At 39.3% G+C, this 18,080-nt stretch overlaps 1 protein-coding gene across 1 annotated transcript in view; it reads left to right on the forward strand.

The window, feature by feature from the left end:
• The first annotated feature begins 366 nt into the window (after positions 1-366).
• Positions 367-18,080, forward strand: part of COX10 (cytochrome c oxidase assembly factor heme A:farnesyltransferase COX10) — a 105,520-nt gene continuing 87,806 nt past the window's right edge. The window contains exons 1-4 of the mRNA XM_076353503.1: positions 367-451; positions 1,071-1,195; positions 2,849-3,173; positions 12,066-12,190. Coding sequence (XP_076209618.1) covers positions 409-451; positions 1,071-1,195; positions 2,849-3,173; positions 12,066-12,190 — 618 coding nt within the window. The 5' untranslated portion in view covers positions 367-408. The remainder of the gene's footprint in view (positions 452-1,070; positions 1,196-2,848; positions 3,174-12,065; positions 12,191-18,080) is intronic.

The following is an 18,080-nucleotide window of genomic DNA, read 5'->3' on the forward strand; positions in this document are numbered from 1 at the left end:
TTTCTCTTCAGGTTAGCAAGTTGAGTCAGCTTAGCGAAGGACCCAACCACCCCCAGAGCTTGTATGAGGGGAGGACGCGATGGCAGCTGGGCCGGCTCTTCAGCCTGACCTCCCGCAACGCCTAACTTCACCCAAGGCGTACAGAAATCAAACTCGCATTTTCAAAAACTACCGACGGGGCCCGATCCCCCCGGCTGCGACCTGCGGGGACAGCCCGGGCCCGGCCTCCCCTCCCGGCGTGACGGCCCCGGCCCCGGCCCCGCCAGGCCGCCCCCGCCTCCCCCAGCCACCCGCATCCCGCCTCCGCCAGCGGAAGCGCCGACCCGGAAGGCGTGTAGCGGTGATGCCGGGCAAGATGGCGGCGCCCAGGCGGTGAGGGTAGAGGGCGGCGGGAGCACCGCTGCGGCCATGAGTGCCGCCCGCCGCTGCAGCCCGCCCCGGGCGCTGGCAGGTACCGTCGCCCGCGGGGTGGCGAGGCCCCGGCGGGGTCTGGGGGCGGAGGGGGGCCGCGCCCGGCGCTGTGCGAGGCCGGTGGGGCGGGCGGGGCGGGGGCAGCGGCTGGGGCCGAGCCCACCCTGGGGCTGTGAGTAGTCCCTGGGGCCGCTCTATATAGTGATACACAGAGCCGGTATAGCTCTGTAGGTGTTCCTCCATATAGGGATACAGGTGTCGTGTCGCACAGGGGTGTCCTCTTGATGCGTTTGACTTTGGGGCTGCCCTGTGTCAGCTGCTTCCTTTCAGCGCTGCTTGTGCCGTTTTGCCAAGGTAGTTTTGTCGGTAGCATATAGAGATAGTAATGGAATAATAAACTAAAAATGCATCTCTGGGGAGCTGAGAGATTTGGAAGAAAACCCCAAAACCATTAGGGCAAGCCTACGCATTCAGTTCTTTCACCTGGAGCCCGCAAACGTGTTTCTCCCTGCCCGAGCAGCCCTGGCTCCCATTTGTTGGGGTGTCTTGTGTCACAGCTGACAACAGACACTGTAGGCTGAATTAGATGCAAACTCAGTGGCAGAGAAGGTGCTGGAATCTGATGTTATCTTTTTTTTTTTTTTTTTGTCTTTAAATAGGATTATTTGTCTGGCATCTGAAGAACACTGGAATACGGCAGATACCATGCCAGTTTGTGCATCTGTGCCGTGTAGCCAATGACAGATTGATTACATTTCAGTACTTTAACTTTCTCAAACGAATGGTAAGTCAGGGAGTGTATTTATCCTGTGTTTCTCATTCTTTAATTCGTTTTGTCCCATGTGATGAGTCAAAACGGAGATTAGTTGATAAAAATAATAATTTTCTTATCAGCCAAGGCCAGGCAATTCCAAGCGTCTCCTTTTCTGCACTGCATCAGGGGTAAGCACTTGGCATCTAAAACATTTGAGGTTGGAGGAAACCTGCTGTAGCAAGGACAATGCCTTGTGCTGCAGTGTGTCCTCTACTTGACAGGGGGCTTTCTGGGCCTTTGAAGCGGGGCGCTCATCTCCCGTTGAGAAATGTGAAATGAAATGATTTCTAAAATTATTGTTTATAAAAATGCTAATAAGAAAGTCAAATCTTGGCTAGCAGTCATACAAGTGGTAGATGGAACTCACTTGTGGAGGTAGGGTGTTCTGACTGAAGAGTTAATCAGTTAATTTGAATCAAAACTCCTGAGCTTGTTAACTTAATGGGTAACATTCTATAGTGTGCTGTTAGTTTTAGGTATTAAAAGAGCTGTAATTATCATTCAAACCCTTGAAATTGTATCTTCTTTGAACAGTTGTATTGCATGTAAGAGGATGGTAGTAAAGGACGTATTTTGTTCTTCCCTCCGTTGTGTCCTGTTCGTTGTACTTTGGAGCTATATCTATATGGATAAGACTAAGTCTTGTCGCTAACGACTGCTTTGACCGCCAGGAGCGTGTACATCTGTTGGTCTTCTTTTGAGCTTCGGTCCTGTATGAAGCATGGGGGTCTCTTCCAGGCTTCTGAGGATCACCAGCACTTCTCAAATTCTTTTTTTTGCTGTTGGTTTGATCTGTATTCACATCACTCATTCAGAGTTTCATATGCCTCTTCCTCATTATAATTATTAATCTGTACTTTAAACCATGATTAATTGAAAGCTCAGTCTTTTTATACCTGTTTCTTGTGCTTGAAATATAGAGAATATTTTGGGAAAGAAAATAGAAAGATAGGAGAAGCTAAATGCTCTTTTTCTTATTCTGTGTTTTATTCTGTAAGAGTTCTAAAAGAGAGGAAACAACTGTCTCCCAACTTTCTGTTCAATATATGTTCATTTGAATTCTTGTCAAAAATTGTTGTCTGGTTAATTAGCATAAAGTTTGGCATAAATAGTAGTAGCCTAATGTGGGAAAAGATTTTATATCGTAGGAGATAGATTGCATTTTCTGGCATTTTTCTGATTTCCTTTTCCATATCTTAAAGATGCAAAAGGCTTAGTGTTTATATTTGGAGCCTGGAGTTGTTATGGGCGTGTGCGTACCTCTTTGTTTAAAGGTGAATTGGTCGGTTGTAAATCAAACGGTATTATCTGGTGGTTTTGAATAGGAATAAAGTAGAGCTTGCTGTCGAAGCTACAGGGGAGGGAAGTAGTTTTATCCAGAAGCAATTCTTCAAGCTTAAGTAAACTTTATTGATGCAGTTGTGAGTAGAAAAGCTGCTTTTGTAATATCTTGTCCAACTTCAGAAACTTTTTTGCATGTGAAATAACTCAGTCTTGTCACCATAGGAAGTAATTCTCCTAACAATAAGAATAATATAGCAATAATATTGATGTTGTTAATAACCTGAAATGGACAGAAATATCTTCGTAACTATTCATCTTAACATTTTTCATTCTATTTAGTATGTAACACAATACAACAAAGACCTCAGCCAACGAGCCAAACCTAAGTCAGATTCAGTTGCATCTCCTTTTCGCGAGCTTCAGCAATTGGATCAAGAAAAAAAGGTTATACACAAAATTAGACCAATTTCACCTGTTCATCAACCTTTGTCTGAGACATCAAGCAGAAATGAGTTGAGAGAAATTAAGTCAGCTGCAGAAACTGAAGACTCAGGCCCACCAGTAAGAGCAGAATCCAAAGAAGACAGACGATGGAAAGAAATGAAGCTACGGCTGGATGATTTGCCAGGAATTTTGGCACGCTTGTCCAAAATTAAGCTTACAGGTACTACTGGTCATTTTTTCCACTTCTGTGCATCCTGTTTGATATCAGAGTTCTTTAGCATGTTACTGGTACTGTGTAGGTTTTTGTGTGATAATTCCCACTTTACTGACACAAAGTACCTGGGTCAATGCCATCAAATGTGTGCAGGGAAAAATTGTTTTATGGAAGCATTTAATAGTTTTCCCGTTAACTTTGTTTAAAACCGCTGAGGAGGAGCTTGCATTGTATTGTCAGCTGGCTTTTGGGAATCATAAGCAAGCGTTAGTACAAAAAATATGGTGAAACTGGGTTACGAAGTGAATTTACAAGCATTGTGTTAAGTATTTAAAGTCGTCTTGCTTAAGTTTACCAATGTTCTGTCTTATTTACTTACCTTTCACTTTAGTACTGCTTATTGTGAAATTAGTATTAAAAGTACCAACAAAAGATAATCCGAATAATTTCCTATCTTACAAAGAAAAATGTTTGAGTGTGACCAATTAAATTTCCTAAAATAAGGTATAATTTGTTTTTCTAGTCAATGATGACGTATCTTCAAACCAGCAGTTTGTTAAGCAATTGCCTTGTAGCCTAACTTGTTTTTTCCTTGTTCCCTTCCCTAACTAACATTTTCCCTTGTTCTAATACTCAACAACTATAAATTACTACTTTGCCAATAGGTAGTGCTATATATACTTTTATGTCTAAGGAAACACTAATGATCTGACCAAACCCTTACATCTTGTCTGTGTCAGGTTCAAGAACAGAAATATAATTTCTTAAGTCCCTACTGTGGTGTTCTCTCCAGTGGGTGAAATAAATTCTTGATAATAAAACTGTTGTTCTTTGCCATAACAATTTGTTATAATAAAAATCCTGAATTCAGTTTACTTTTTGAAACTTTTTGTCTTGCAATATATACGTTTTCACTGTTTTGTTTCTCCATGGAAAAATTGTACTGACCATCTACAGTGTGCAATGGTCATTTAAATTTTTCTCTAATAAAAAGCCTTATAGTTCTCAGTGTTGTTGAGACATCTCATGTTTTGGACTTGGCAAAACTGATCTTGTCCGTATGTCCAAATGTTCTTCCTCATTATTTTTAAAAAACCTCAAGGCATTTATTTTGTGCTGGTGAAGAGTTGGGTTAGTAGACTTGAGGGATGAAAAGCATGTCTTTTGGTACTTTACCATGTCACTTTTACGTATTAGCCGTGGTAATTTCAAATTTAGGTATATAAAACTCTTAGTGGCACGTTCAGCAGTTATCAGGATTATCGTACTTCAAATTTGCAACAACTTTGTGGCACACACGACCTCGACTATTGCCTCTTCTTTCTTTCTGCATAATACAGGTCTTGCCTTTTTCTTCCCCATGCTGTTCAGTTTTAGTAATACTTTGTTTCTGTTGGGCCCACCATGGATAACTTACAAGTGCTATATGAACAATTAGCTCTTCTGGCATCTTGTCAATGAGGTGACTTTATTTAAGTGGCTCTTAGTACCACATCAGAGTATTACTGATGTGTACTCCTCAAAATTTCAAGAACCGCAGCAAGATGGAAGAGTGTCTTTTTCTGGAGAAAATAATTTCATGTCTTGCTTTTGTTTTGTGGCCTCGCTGTTGTTGCCAAACTTTTCAACAGCTTCTAGTAGACTTTCTTACATGCAAAAGGCAATATTGATGGGCAAGAAAGTACCACTCTGATTTTAAAATAGGGTGTTCCTTGAAACCTGTAGAAGGCAAAGGTTACGGAATTTCATTCGCTTCACGCTTGTCTGTTGTTATGTATGAGTCTGTGTTTTGAGATGTGCTGTTCTTGATCCAAGGTAAGTGTAGTAAACTTTGCACCTGTTGAGAAGGTGTAGAGATCTAGAAAAAACCTCAGTTTCTCTTCTCATTGTGATCTTTATGTATTTGGTGGGGAAGATGATCTGGGGTGGGGAGACTTCATTGGAAGTCGAAAGTGTAAAAGAATAAGTTGGATGAAGAGGGGTTTGTAGGAGGGGAGTTCTGTTGTTGGTCTTTATTGGTGATAGGATAGTGTAGGAGACAGGAGCAGGAAAAATATTGGGTGTAGTGTGCAGAGCAAGGGAATAGAATTAGCTTTTTTCCAACTTGTGCAATCATTTAGACAAATTATATGTTCTGTAAAGAATACGTTGGTGTAGTTCTTTTTTTTTTTTTAAAGAAAAATAAATCCTGAGGTCAGTTTTTAAGTTACAAATGACACACTACTCAATTCCTTTCACCCATGAAGTTCTGATAGATCTCATATCCTGTGTGTTTTTTTTGGCAGACTCTTTATTTATGCTTTTCAGAGTATGAAATAACAAAACAACAAACTCTGCATTATGCTAAAATGGGACTTCCTTATGCCCTCTTCTTTTCCCGCTGCTGAAGTAAAGAGAATGTTTGTTTGTATTCTGAACTGTAATTCACCTTTGAAAGGAAATGAGTTTAGCTATTACCATACCCTCCTGCTTCATGTAAACTGCAGCTCTTATGACTCTGCCATTAGAAGCTCTGCCTTACCAACAGGAAAAGATTTTTGTTTATATTCCTTTGCCATAGAAAACAATTAGGGGACTTTTAATTACTTGTCACATAATCTACCTTTTTGGGTTCAATTTCCATCCCTTCCCTTCTCTGTGGTGTTCTCTGTTGGCTGCTGTCTGAACAGCTGTATCTTACCATCCAGGCACTTGGAAAGCTAATGCATCTGTCTGATTAAGTTTTCAGAATTATAAATGTCATTGTTTTCAACTTTATCCTAAAGTTTATGTGTAACTGAAAATAGGAGAGAGAGATGTGAAGGTATGGTAATAGGAGGAAATTCTAATAATTTATAATGCAAACACATTAAGAATTTCAGGTTCTCATCTTCTTAAATTTAACTTCAAGTTTACATTTAAGTTATGTTTTCCCTAGTGATCACAGATAAAAACTAAGATGAGCTATATGCAAAAACACAGGAAAATTAAACTTCAGTTTTTAATTTGGGGGAAGTGTGATGAAGGCATGATATGAAAAATGCTGAGTATACTCACTAGATATTTCTCTATGGTTTGTGAACATTTTCTCATTGTTGCTCCTGTAGTAAAGGGTGTCTTGCACATTGGTCTTTTGGTGAGGACAACCAGCTAGATGTGTAGCACCTGTCTGAGAAGTGGATGTGTCAGCATGGGTCAGATGTAAACTTCACTGCTAATTTCTGAACAGCTGTAGAATTTTTAATCTAACTTGCAAGCTCATTGAGGAAGGGGCTGTTTCTTTAGTGTATCTCTCTCTCTACTGTGCCTGGAAGAGTTGAGTCCTGACTCCAGGCTACCGTAACACGGATCTCCTTTAGAAAGTCATACTAGAGCCTGTATGTTTCAAACTTTTATCTACCTTTCCTTTATCCTGTGTTTTGATATACTACAGTTAACATTTTTATTTGTGTTCACAAACATTAATTTGTCTAAAGATTCTTTTTTTAATTCACAATTGTGTATTAACAGGTCGTTGTTTACCCAGAGATCATATGCAAAGCCACAGTCTCTCCCCCAGAGTCTTTATATTCTTTTACGGCATCTCATTGCAAGGTACTTTTACCTTCCAACTCTTGAAAGGTGTTTTAGAGTTTTGGTAGTATTTTCTTCAAAGTACATTTTAATAGTCAATCCATTAAAGCATGACGAACGTTGCTTTTCTGTTCTGATTACTGAAGACTGTTTCAGATCTCACCAAAGCGGCTTCTGCACTTGGTATCTTGCTTCGGTTCAGTGTGTGCAGCATCCATGCAGAATCACGAGGACCTCAAAGGGACACTTCTAATCTGTTTTCCCGCAGGTCAGGATCACCTTTAGGTATATCATTCCTGACTTGATGTTGCTTTGTCCATTTCTAAAACCAACCAGGGAATACACAGCTTCCCTGGGCAGCCTGCAGCAGTGTTACTGCCCTTACCGCTGAAAAGTGGCTCTGTGTCTCTAACAAAAACTCTCCTTAGCTTCACTTTAAGTACGTTACTATTTCTTCAAACACTAAGAAATCTGGAAACTTTCTCAAAGTGAGCTTATGTTTTGCTGTGTTTCTCTCATTGAGGATGTGAGATGTTGTTTGGTTCAACCCAGTATCCTATTAGCATTACGTAAGAAGAGTTGGCAGTGAATTACCTCTGGTTTTGTCACAGTCTATACCTTAGAGCTAAAATAGGCCAGCCTGAGGTGTTTACATCTCTGTAAATCTGGAGTAATTAATCATCTTTAATTCCAGGGTTTACCATGGTCAGATCAGAATCAAACCTATTGTGCTTTTTCCTTATCACAAGACTGATATACTCAATTCTCTGAGGAGGCCCGTAAATTTGATGTTTGTTCTTAAGGTAAAGATTTACATATCATTTTGATGCCATCTGATCATTAGTAGCTCCTTCCACAGGCAGAAGGATGTGGACATTCTCCAATCAGGTGCCAAAATCTGTGAAAGAGAGATTTGGAAGCATCTATGCTTTAGTTTTCAAATCTTTTTTAAAAGATGTGAATCTTGGCACAGAGAAAACATGTTTCGTAAATTGAAACGGGAGGTTCTGGCTCGACGTAAGGGGAAAAAAAAGTTTTGCCATGAGGACGGTCAAACTTTGGTGCAAGTTGGCCAGAGATGATGTGAAATTTCCATCCTTGGAGATGACAGAGCCCTAAGGGACCTGGCCTGAATTCAGCGTTGACCCTGCTTTGGGCGGGAGGTTGGACTTGATCGCCTGAGATCCCTTCCAATCTGAATTACTCTGTGTTGTTGCTAGACAACGTTAGACAAAAACCTAGGAGTAAAGACTACTAGCTACAAAATTGTGCATGGTTTCTACATCATGGATTTACTGACCTACATTTAAAATTTGCAAAATGGACAAATACGATAATTTATGAGCATTTTCAGTTTTGGAGACTAAAATAGAGCATTTTTTCATATATCCCCTTTTAAGAAAATAATCCTATCTTGTTTACTAGAAAACAGCTGGAATTTATTGGATGTATTGCTTACATATGAATTTGTATCTGTGCATTAGCGATCCCCTAGCACAAAAGTGTTGAACTGGAAATCAGGAGCCTGAGATATTTGCTACTGACTCTACGATGTGATCATGAACATCCTGCTTCGTCTCTGTGTCTGTTGCGTTTCTGTAAAACGAAGATGATGGATATCCATCTTTGCATAATGACTCTTGAGTGTTACTAAACCGCTATGTAACGGAGCAGCAATGACTAAATAAGGTGCCTATGTTGTGTTCGTAGGCTAAAAATCTGGTAACAGCCGTTCTGGTAAAAAAAAATCCATTTGCTTTAGTGGAGTCCCAGTACGTTTCCACTTAATTCTGGAATAATGGCATTTATTATAGCATTTATTCTTTAAATGGTAGCTTTAATATAGCCAGAACCTTTGACAAAGACTTACCAGTATATATTGTTCAGATTGTTACTAGTCTACATTTATTGTCAGTTCTAAATATATTTCATATGCCTGTCAAAGTAGTTCTCATTTTGTGATTATTAAACCAGTAACTATTATCCTATCAAAGAAACAAAGCTTAATAGTGGTAGCTTTCTGCCAATTTGTTTTCCATGGTACAAGGAAAACTAATAAAAAGAAACTATTATTACAGTTTATTTTGTGCAAAGCATTTTAAAATTGTTCGATGGTAAAAAGAGATTATCTGCTCTGTTAGTAATACTGCACTTGAATTTTATATATGATATGATGCAAAGACTTGTTTCAAATTATTGTCCCAAATTTAAGTTTGCTTCAGGAGTTTGGCCTTCTGTAGTGTGCAGGTTATAATCCGCAACAAGACTTAGGTGTGCCTGCACCCAAACAAATCCTAAGTTTATAAAGGAAACATCAGTCAGATGCGTAGCACTATACTGATGCTGCATTTAGCTTTCTGGAAACCAAAGTGTGAAAACTCTGGAAGGAAAATTCTGTTAGCTTTTGGAATGCTGGTTTCCTTTAAGGAGTATATAGCCATTTGTAGTAAAACAGTGAAATTGTTTCTTAAATTAAAGTAGAAATGCTTTTGCTTTTGTCCTTCCATATGTACTGATATATCATCAGTACAGGAGTAGAAAGGAAATCTAAAGCTGAATTGGTTTGCTTTGGCTTTCTACGCTTTTATTTTGGCTTGGCTACTTTTTAATAGGAGGTAAACAAAATATGGCATAGTGATTTGCGTGCTATAAATACAAATGCAGGGATTTATAAAGGCAAATCGTGTTACAATGAAGCTGAAGAGGAATGTAAAGAATACTGTACACTGCAGGCTTTTTGAATGTGTTTTTCTGCTAGAAACATCATAATTCACTCTGTCACCAATCCATTAGCATTTTCTTTTTCATTTAGATTGAAATTGGAGACAAATGTCCCTTGTTAATTTTTGTTAAAGCTAAAGATGTTTAAAAGACCGAAATTAGGTTTAGGCTGAGATCATAAGTTTAAATCCTGGCTGCTTTTTGAAGAGCGTATATAATGCCAACTCTCATCAACAAATCTTGAAAGGATCAATTCCATCTATTATGCAATAAGGTGAAGTTAATTTGGCCTCTAAAGCACTAAACTAACAGGGATTAAAAAACAAACAGAGTCAATTACCTCATTCCCTTGATGTGATCTCAATTAAATATACTTTTCCTCCATGAGGAAAGTAGAAGAGTAAATTATTGCTTCCACAGCAAAAGAAAATAAACTTCCCAATCCAAAGGGAACATTTTCTTATTTACTCTTAACGTGTCGCATTTGAATTGCTGGGCAATGAGACAAGCAGGGAATGCCTTCTGTTCAGAGCACTGCCCAAACAACTGAAAATACCTGTTTAAATGGGATAAGTGAGAGGATGTACTACAACCTTTTTTAATGAGATCCTGATAAGTCACACTGAAATGGCTGGCTGAAATTAATCTGGAGAAATCAATGGGGACTTTAATTAGTGCTGTAGCTGTACAGTATTCGAATTTCTTTGAGGTCAGTGTAATGGTAATGTTACACTGACTGTTTGCCAATCTGCTCCACCTTTCTTCTTCAGTAAATGAGTTGGTGTTTTCCCATAATAAATTGGTGTAAAGTGCTCTCTAAGATAAGTTTTAATTAAATTCTTGTCTAGAAGTGAATGTGTGATTTATTATGCGAAAAAATGAGTGTAATCACTCTTAGAAATGCAAACGCCACTGTTTCGCTGTCATCTTTTCAGTGTATTTTTAAACTATCAGTTGTAAACCAACGCATTTCGTATTTGCTTGTGCGCTCTACTAAGAAGGATCCCAGAGTTTTGAAACCAAGATGCTGTTGTATGTATATAATAAATGGGGTCCAGTCTTTCAGAAATGATCAGTACCTGCACGTCCGTTAGTCTGTCCAGTGGGGTTACAGAATCTGTGGTTATTTCACAGCTTCTGGGAGGGCTAAGGCTCCATCGCAGATTCCCTGTATTTTGGAAGCAGCAGAAGGGGCCGCAGCGAGAGCCGGGTGCTGCCCTCAGTGATGCTGTCATGGGGAATCAAAGCCGGGGGACTTACCTTGCTATCGGGCAGAGACCCCGACCCAGCCTGTGCGACAGCCATCAGCCTGTGAATCCATAACAGGGCTAAATAATTAATGTTTATAATATTATGTACGTTGTTATAGTAATATTCAGCTGCCAATAGATTTTAATACTTAGAGGAAAGGTTTGATGAGCAGCGAGTTTTCTTCACTGTCTTTTTAGGATTAAATCCTAAGGTTCTTATGCAGGCACAGTTCTTAAATTAGCACTTTGCATGTGCATCCTTGCTGACAGGCCTCTGCCATGACATTTAGTTTTTCATCTCAAGTAAGGCTGCTTAGTAGATAATCCAGGTATTTTCAGTCAGCGAAAGTTATTTATTTGTCATTTAATTTCAGACAAAGAGGAGACTTTGTAGGAATCAGGAAGATAAGAACATTTTGATTTTTTGATTTGAGCTAGCTGAAGTCTGGAACATGTAATTACATGCAAAATATTTAAATACTTTGTTTAATAACTTAATTTTAGATTGTAAGGTTCAAGGTAATGAGCAAGATATTCAGTAAATGTGCTGATTTTTATAGCATAAGAAATTTTTCATGTCGTATTATTTCTTGCCAAGAGTGAAGTTCGTAAGACCTATTATTTGGGTAATTACAATATTAGGATTGAGACTTGGGTAACTTTCATTTTAAGGATGTGATTTGCAGTACTGTACTAAAGTTATAATTTTGGATGACAAAACTGGAACGGATTTTTATTAATCCACTCAAATTTTGAGGCCTTTAAATGTTTCTAGGTCCACGGGATGATGTGATTGTACCTTCTGCCTGAAGTGGGCATGTCAAATGGGAACAGGGTGGGCAAATACTTGTACAGTGAGGTTACTGGCTTCACCAGCTGTAGCCTACATGCCCTGAGTCTCTTTTTGACTTTCTGCACTGCTTAAGTTCGTGCTATAATTTGATATAATGCATATCTCTCAGTTCAGGATTTTTTTTACTGTTTTTCTTCCATGTTAGACTTTGCAATGGCACTTGAGTTACTGGAACATGTGTATCTCACGTACATGTTGCATGAGGCAGTTTGATCCTGTAGCAAATCCATAAAATAGGGAATACAGGCATAAGTTTTATTCTCACCTCTTCTACTAATGCGCTGATGCTTCTGGGTTTCTCATTTCATCCCTGAGAGCCCTCCTCTTCATCTTTGACTTCTCTATCTAGAGTAATGGTATTAATTGTATACAGTTCCTGGAGCTACTTTGATCCAAAAAAGTAGTAAAAAGTTAATCTGCAGAAGGGTTCCTCCAGGGTTTAAAAACCTTAACTCTAGTGGTATGTAGAAAGGAGACAGTTTCTTGTTGATGCCTTGAACTGTGCTCTCGCTTGTGTTGCAGCTCTGGTTGTAAGCACCGCATCTGCTGGCTTTGCCATGGCCCCGGTCCCTTTTGACCTGACCTGTTTCCTGCTCGCCTCCCTCGGAACCGGACTGGCATCCTGTGCTGCCAACTCCATCAATCAGGTCAGTCCATCTCTTCACCTGTACCACAAACTGGTGTCGTCCTGGCTTCGGAAAGGCTGCCAAGGAGTGTAAATGGATGGCTGGGAGTGCTGTGCCTTCAGCTGCCGCGCAAGCTCTGAGCCGCTAAAACTGACACCGCGAAAGGAATATATGTCTGTGAATTAAAGTGTAGTTGCTAGACACAGTGTGTTTATTCAGAATGGAGTTGATGAGGTTTTAAGCCTCCCAATATCAATGTTTATCTTGATAATACCAGGCCTGGGTCACTGCAAATGACATAGGAAGAACTGTGTAATTGGAGTATAAGAATAGCCGTCGGGGCTCCAGCCTTACGAGCCTGGTTCCTTGGTTGTGTTATTGTATGACCTTGTCGGATCTGTCTAAAGAATGGCTCAGAGCACCTTTCTAAACATCTGTAGTGGGACTTCGGTGGGGTTTGTGTGCTTCTGTTCGGGCTGGAATCAGGGAATCCCATGCATCTATAAAACATACCGTAAGTCTCCGTCATGTGGTAGCTGTTTCATGCTGGAGATGTTCCAGATGCCTGAACTTGAGCTTCCCTGCATGTGTGAACATGCCCATGGAGCTTGATGCTGATCTCTCAGCTCTCTTGCAATCCAGCTGTGAAGCAAAGTTGCTGTTAGGCTCTTCTTAAGTCCCAAAGGAGAGCCTAACTAGTGAACAGGTAAGGACACTTGTGGTGTTGAACAGTTAAAAAGCATAGTAGCCACGGTCACTTTCAGTTGTAAATATGGCCTGGAAAAAGAAGCGGCAGTAGCAGTGCCACCTTTGATAGCACTTTATGGTTTCAGCAATCACTTGGGAGATGGGGGGGCTGAGTCCTGGGACCCTGCTAATGGAACAGGGCGCGGAGGTTTCCTGTGATCTACGTCCTGGAGTCGCCTTGATTGAGTTGGGCTCTTTGATGTTTACACCTTGTCACACATGGGTTGTAGGCACACGATGTGATTTTTGAGATTGCACCCACAGGCATGCATCTTGCTCAGACTGAGGTACAGGTTTTACTGTTTGTTTTCATTGAGCTTAAAATTGGGGTAGGCAGCTAACTTCGTGTCTATTTTCTTTGCAAAATAGGAAGGATGCTGCATGATTTTTAGTTGCTTGGAAATATTTAGGTAGCCTACCTAACTTGAAAACACTTTAGGTAGCCTTGAAAAATAATTTTAAGAAAGTCACGCTATTTTCTGAAGTATACATTTGGTTATCATGTATGTATTTTTTACATAAAGTCTGGGTAGAAAAGCTGTCATAAGATGAAGCTTTCTTGGTTTTGATATAATTTGAGGTATGCTTTTTTCCTCCCTTTTTTCCTTTACTACAGTTTTTTTAATATTAAAAATTCATTTTGTTACTTATCAATCCTTTGAAATATTTACTGTCATATTTGCTTTCACCTTTGTGGATACTGCTGGACTAGGAGGATAATTAATTATTTCTTGTTTAGAGACTCCTGTGCATCTTGTCTTTCTTGAGATTTTGGTAGATCTTCCTAGAGATATTCACCCACAAACAACTGGTTTTCTTTGTCTTTCAGCTTCCATGTATTGCTCAGTGTTGTATTTTGTCTCAAAAGTAGCCACTTCTTAAACTCTTGGAAGGCACTTTTAAAAATCTTGCTTTTTAAAATCTTGAGATACTTGGAAGTACCAGGAATCCTGTGCCAGAATTTGGAGTTTGACACTTTTGAGGCTTGCTGGGATGGGAAAGGAGTGCAATAACTTTGTGCTTGGGCTCATAATTCACTATTTACTCACTGCTGTCTCACCATAGGAACAGCTGTTAATATGCCCTTAGATAGAGAAGCTTACTCCAGCCTCACAAAGTGTAAAACTGTCTTTCACAATCTCAGCTGAGTGCTTTAAGTTTGCACACTTGCTCATGTTGAGCCACTTGCCTGCTAGACAGACCTTCAAGGCAACTACTCTCATTAAGGAAAATAAAGAAGCAGAGTTGGTAACAAAGCAAAAGAAAAGAGCTGTGGTCTATGACCTTGTTTATCAATGGATCCTTTCAGTCGGCGAGTGTCCCTTTCCCAGTGTTGCTGTTGGTGCAGTGTCTGAACTGGCTGGGAATTTAATTTTCGATAAATACTGTAAGCTTGGGTATCCGTCTCGACCTTTGGGAAGGAGCACATTTGACTTGGAACTTCCTTTATTGCTACTTTGCTCTGTCCATTGCTCCCCATACGCATCCTCTTCTCTGGCAGCTCATGACTCATGTTTCCCTTGTTGCTCCTTGCTATCCCTTAAGGACCTTTTTATATGATAACCGTCTTTCCGCTTCCCATATTGCTATAAATCTGTACATCTTTAAGGGCAACTCGTCTTTCCCACTCCTCATTTCCCTGATAAATCTGTGTTCACGATTTACAGTCCTCAAATATGTCGTGGGAAGGTAAAGTGTCGATTGTGTAAGATTTAGGACAGGATGTGAGGAGCCTGGTCCTGTAAAAATGTAATAGAGATTCTGTAATACTCGTGGAAGTATCAATGCAAACTTTTAACTGTTCAAATTCTGTGGTTTGGGATTTTATTCCTTCTCTTGACCACTTTGTTTTAGCAATCTGGTTGGAGCTGAGGCTAGTTTACCCCCATTGAATTAAGTCGAATTAACTGTTTAAGTTGAATTAACTATTGGGGAGGGAGCCAGGACTATGCTAAGTAACGCACAGAGAGCAAGAAGTCATGTTTTGTTTCTTTACAAAGTTGCTCTAAAATAATCTTTTAATTATTACTTGCTCTGTTGATTTCAGATGGCTGTATGTCATACTTCAAACAGTTTTTTCCTAACAACAAGAGCTAGGAAGTTACAAAGATTTGCCAGAGTTGAGGTTCTTGCCCCACTTGCACTGTTCTTAACAAGAAAGCAGTAATAGAAAAATGATGGGAGTTGGCAACATTGTGTTTTTCCATTGTTTATAGAGGTACAATCTGGATATTTGTCAACCAAAGGCATGTATTTACAAACAAGTTTCACAACCCGTAAATTCTAAATTCTAGCTGTACTTGCTGATGCAAGAAGAAATAATGTATTTTTATGACAATTCTGTGAAATTGGATAATTATTTTTAAGAAGCTGATGACTTTTTTTTTTTGTGTGAAATGACAGTGAAAAAGTTGTGTTTGAAAATATCCTGGAAAATAGAGATAAAAAGTACTTGAGCATGGGCTTGCATTAGGGGGAAACGTGGTGCGTGTTCTACAGCAAGGTCATTCTAGAAACATTTGTGTAGAAAATGTCAAGAGAAGTGTCTTGGGATAATTTATGTTAGGCAGTAGTTTGATAGAAACAGAATCTCTCAGGCTGGTGGAAAATGTTATGAATTCTGGGGATCTGGATAAATATCAGAGGGTCCTTGGGTTTTCCTGTAGAGTGTGTTGGGTCTGTGGGCTGTAAGGGAGTAAACTCCTGCTGGAAGGTGCCAAAGAAAAGACAGTGTTTTATTTCTCTTGTCCTCTACCAGCAGTTCTGCCTCTGCCTCACTCCTTTGTATCACAATACTTCAGAGTTGTACTTCGCACCTAATCTAGCATTTTAGTGGCACGCTAATCCAGTGGTCCCTGGTTCTCTTCCACATCACGCAACACTGCGTTATATCCTTCAGTCCTTCAGTATTGTACTACAACATGTCACCACTTTTCAGTCCCACCTGCTAAAACTGCTTCCCTCTTTTTTTTCTCTTTTTCTAAGGCGCTCTTTCTTTTTTCCATCATTGAAGTAACTTAAAATTATTTTATATAGGTGTTCTGTATTGGTGTTCTATCTTTTCGAAATAATCAATATTTTACAATGTTTTTTAATTAAAAAAAAAAAAAAATCACTTAATGCATTTACCAAGGAATAGACTGAGAGATATTTTTACTGTAACATTACTAAGCTAGCCAAAACCACCGGAAAATCTCATTATGAGAGATCAGTCTTCTTAATTGCAGTTATGGTAAGGAAATAGAAATAGGTTCTGGGGTTTCATCTTGTAAACACTGCATGTTATTTTTGAATAAAACAAATACTTATTCCTAGCGTATCTCTTTTTTTATACTGTCCACTTCCTGACTCTTTCATTGTTGTATATTGGCATGGATACACAGGAAGGTATTTCACCTATGTGTTGTTCCTTACAAGTGACAAAAAAGAATAATCAAAACATTGGTTTTCTGATTGGTGAAGACCAATTTTGTAACTTATTTTTTCCCATACTATACTCATGCTGTCATAGAAATGGAGTAGGAAAAAATGATATTAAGTTAGTTGATAATATTTTGCCTTTTCGTAGCTCTAGTTTTTGATGATTTTTGAAAGCTGACTCAAGTTTCAAGGAGTGGAGTCTTACATTTATATTATGGAGAAAACATGTCATTTTTGAGACTTCTAAGATACTAGCCTCTGATTTATGGAGAAGGAGATAAAACATGAATAGATGTTTACAACACAATACACGGCATTAAAATGTTAAAGGAATCACATGCACATTTTAGATGTCAAGTACATTCTTCTGTAACTGCAGCACAGTTAAAAAGTGGGAGAGAGCTATAAAGATGAAAGCAGGATGTTTAAAATGGTTTGAATTTAGTAACCGAGAGATAAAATGATGTGGTTGGATTTGACTGATGGTACCTTGAAAAGGAAGCAGACTGGACTGAATATCTTAGCTGAAGTTAGAGAGCTGAAAATAAGAAATATAGTAAATATTTTAACCAGAATGAGAGAACAAATGTAAGGCCAGTTAACATCCCCGTCCCTTCAGGGTCTGATCTGATGGCTGCGTTTTGCTCTTAATGTCATCCTCTCTTGACAGCGATGTTCCCTTAGAAGTGTAGCTGTAATAGGTGGGAAGGATGGTTTTGGTGTTAAAATAATGGAGTGAAATTCAGGATCTGAGTTCAGTTGCCAGCCCATGGACCCTGTGCGTGATCTTTTGTACTAAGACAAACTGTGATGGTCATTTGGATACTGCAGTGATAGGCACCAGGCTAAATAAAGTCAAAATAGAGCAGCCTCTCCTCCAGTTTTTAATCCACTTACTATCTTTATGCTGCCAGAAGATAGCTGTAGTCTTCACCTTTTATGATGCTTTGCTATTCTGTAATGACTTGATTGGCCAGTACTCACAAAACAACTTTAAACATCCTAAAAAAGTAATAAGCCTACTTAGATAAGGAGATATTGCCCCATCTTCCCGAGAAAGGTCAACTGGAGCTTACAAATACCGTAACATTTTGAAATCTTCATTGCGCCTCCGTTGCCTGTAGACGAACCTATGGTTCGCTGTACGGATGGTCTGAAGTCAACGTTTTTACAGTTGTTTTTGCAAATATGGGTTAATCAGCAATACTTGGACTCCAGGGAATAAAACGGGCAAATTGATCCAATTCAGATAAACAGATCATACCATAATGGCCAAGCAACAACGTCATCAGTTGGAGTCATGCTAATGTGCTTGTATTCCTGTGCTCAATCATAACGAGTTGATGTTTTTTGTGTATTTGTAGTTTTCTGAACGACCTGATGTTTAAGGTCATGTAACGGGATGAAAGGAGTTGGAAAAAGTAAGTTTTGAGGGTTTTCTGAATTTTGAAGTAAATGTTATGAAAGAATGCGTGGCGCTGATTGTCAGAAGTCCAACACCTTGTTCCTCTCTCAAGATGTATTGGCTGTAACTGTTTTAGCTTGCTGGGCCAGTAAAAATTGTAATTCATTTTTCAAGGAGGGAAAAAACCCATGAGGAATTAGTTATTGTGAACACCTGCATTGTTGCGAGGAGGAGGGCGGTTAGGAGATGTGCCGCCAGCTTCCATGGTGGAGCAGAGTCTTCTCCTTATCAAATACACATTTTGTTCCAGGGTTGTCAAGCAGTAACGATGATTTTATG

This window comes from Aptenodytes patagonicus, chromosome 16 (genome assembly GCF_965638725.1).
Source record: "Aptenodytes patagonicus chromosome 16, bAptPat1.pri.cur, whole genome shotgun sequence".
Classification (NCBI taxonomy): domain Eukaryota; kingdom Metazoa; phylum Chordata; class Aves; order Sphenisciformes; family Spheniscidae; genus Aptenodytes; species Aptenodytes patagonicus.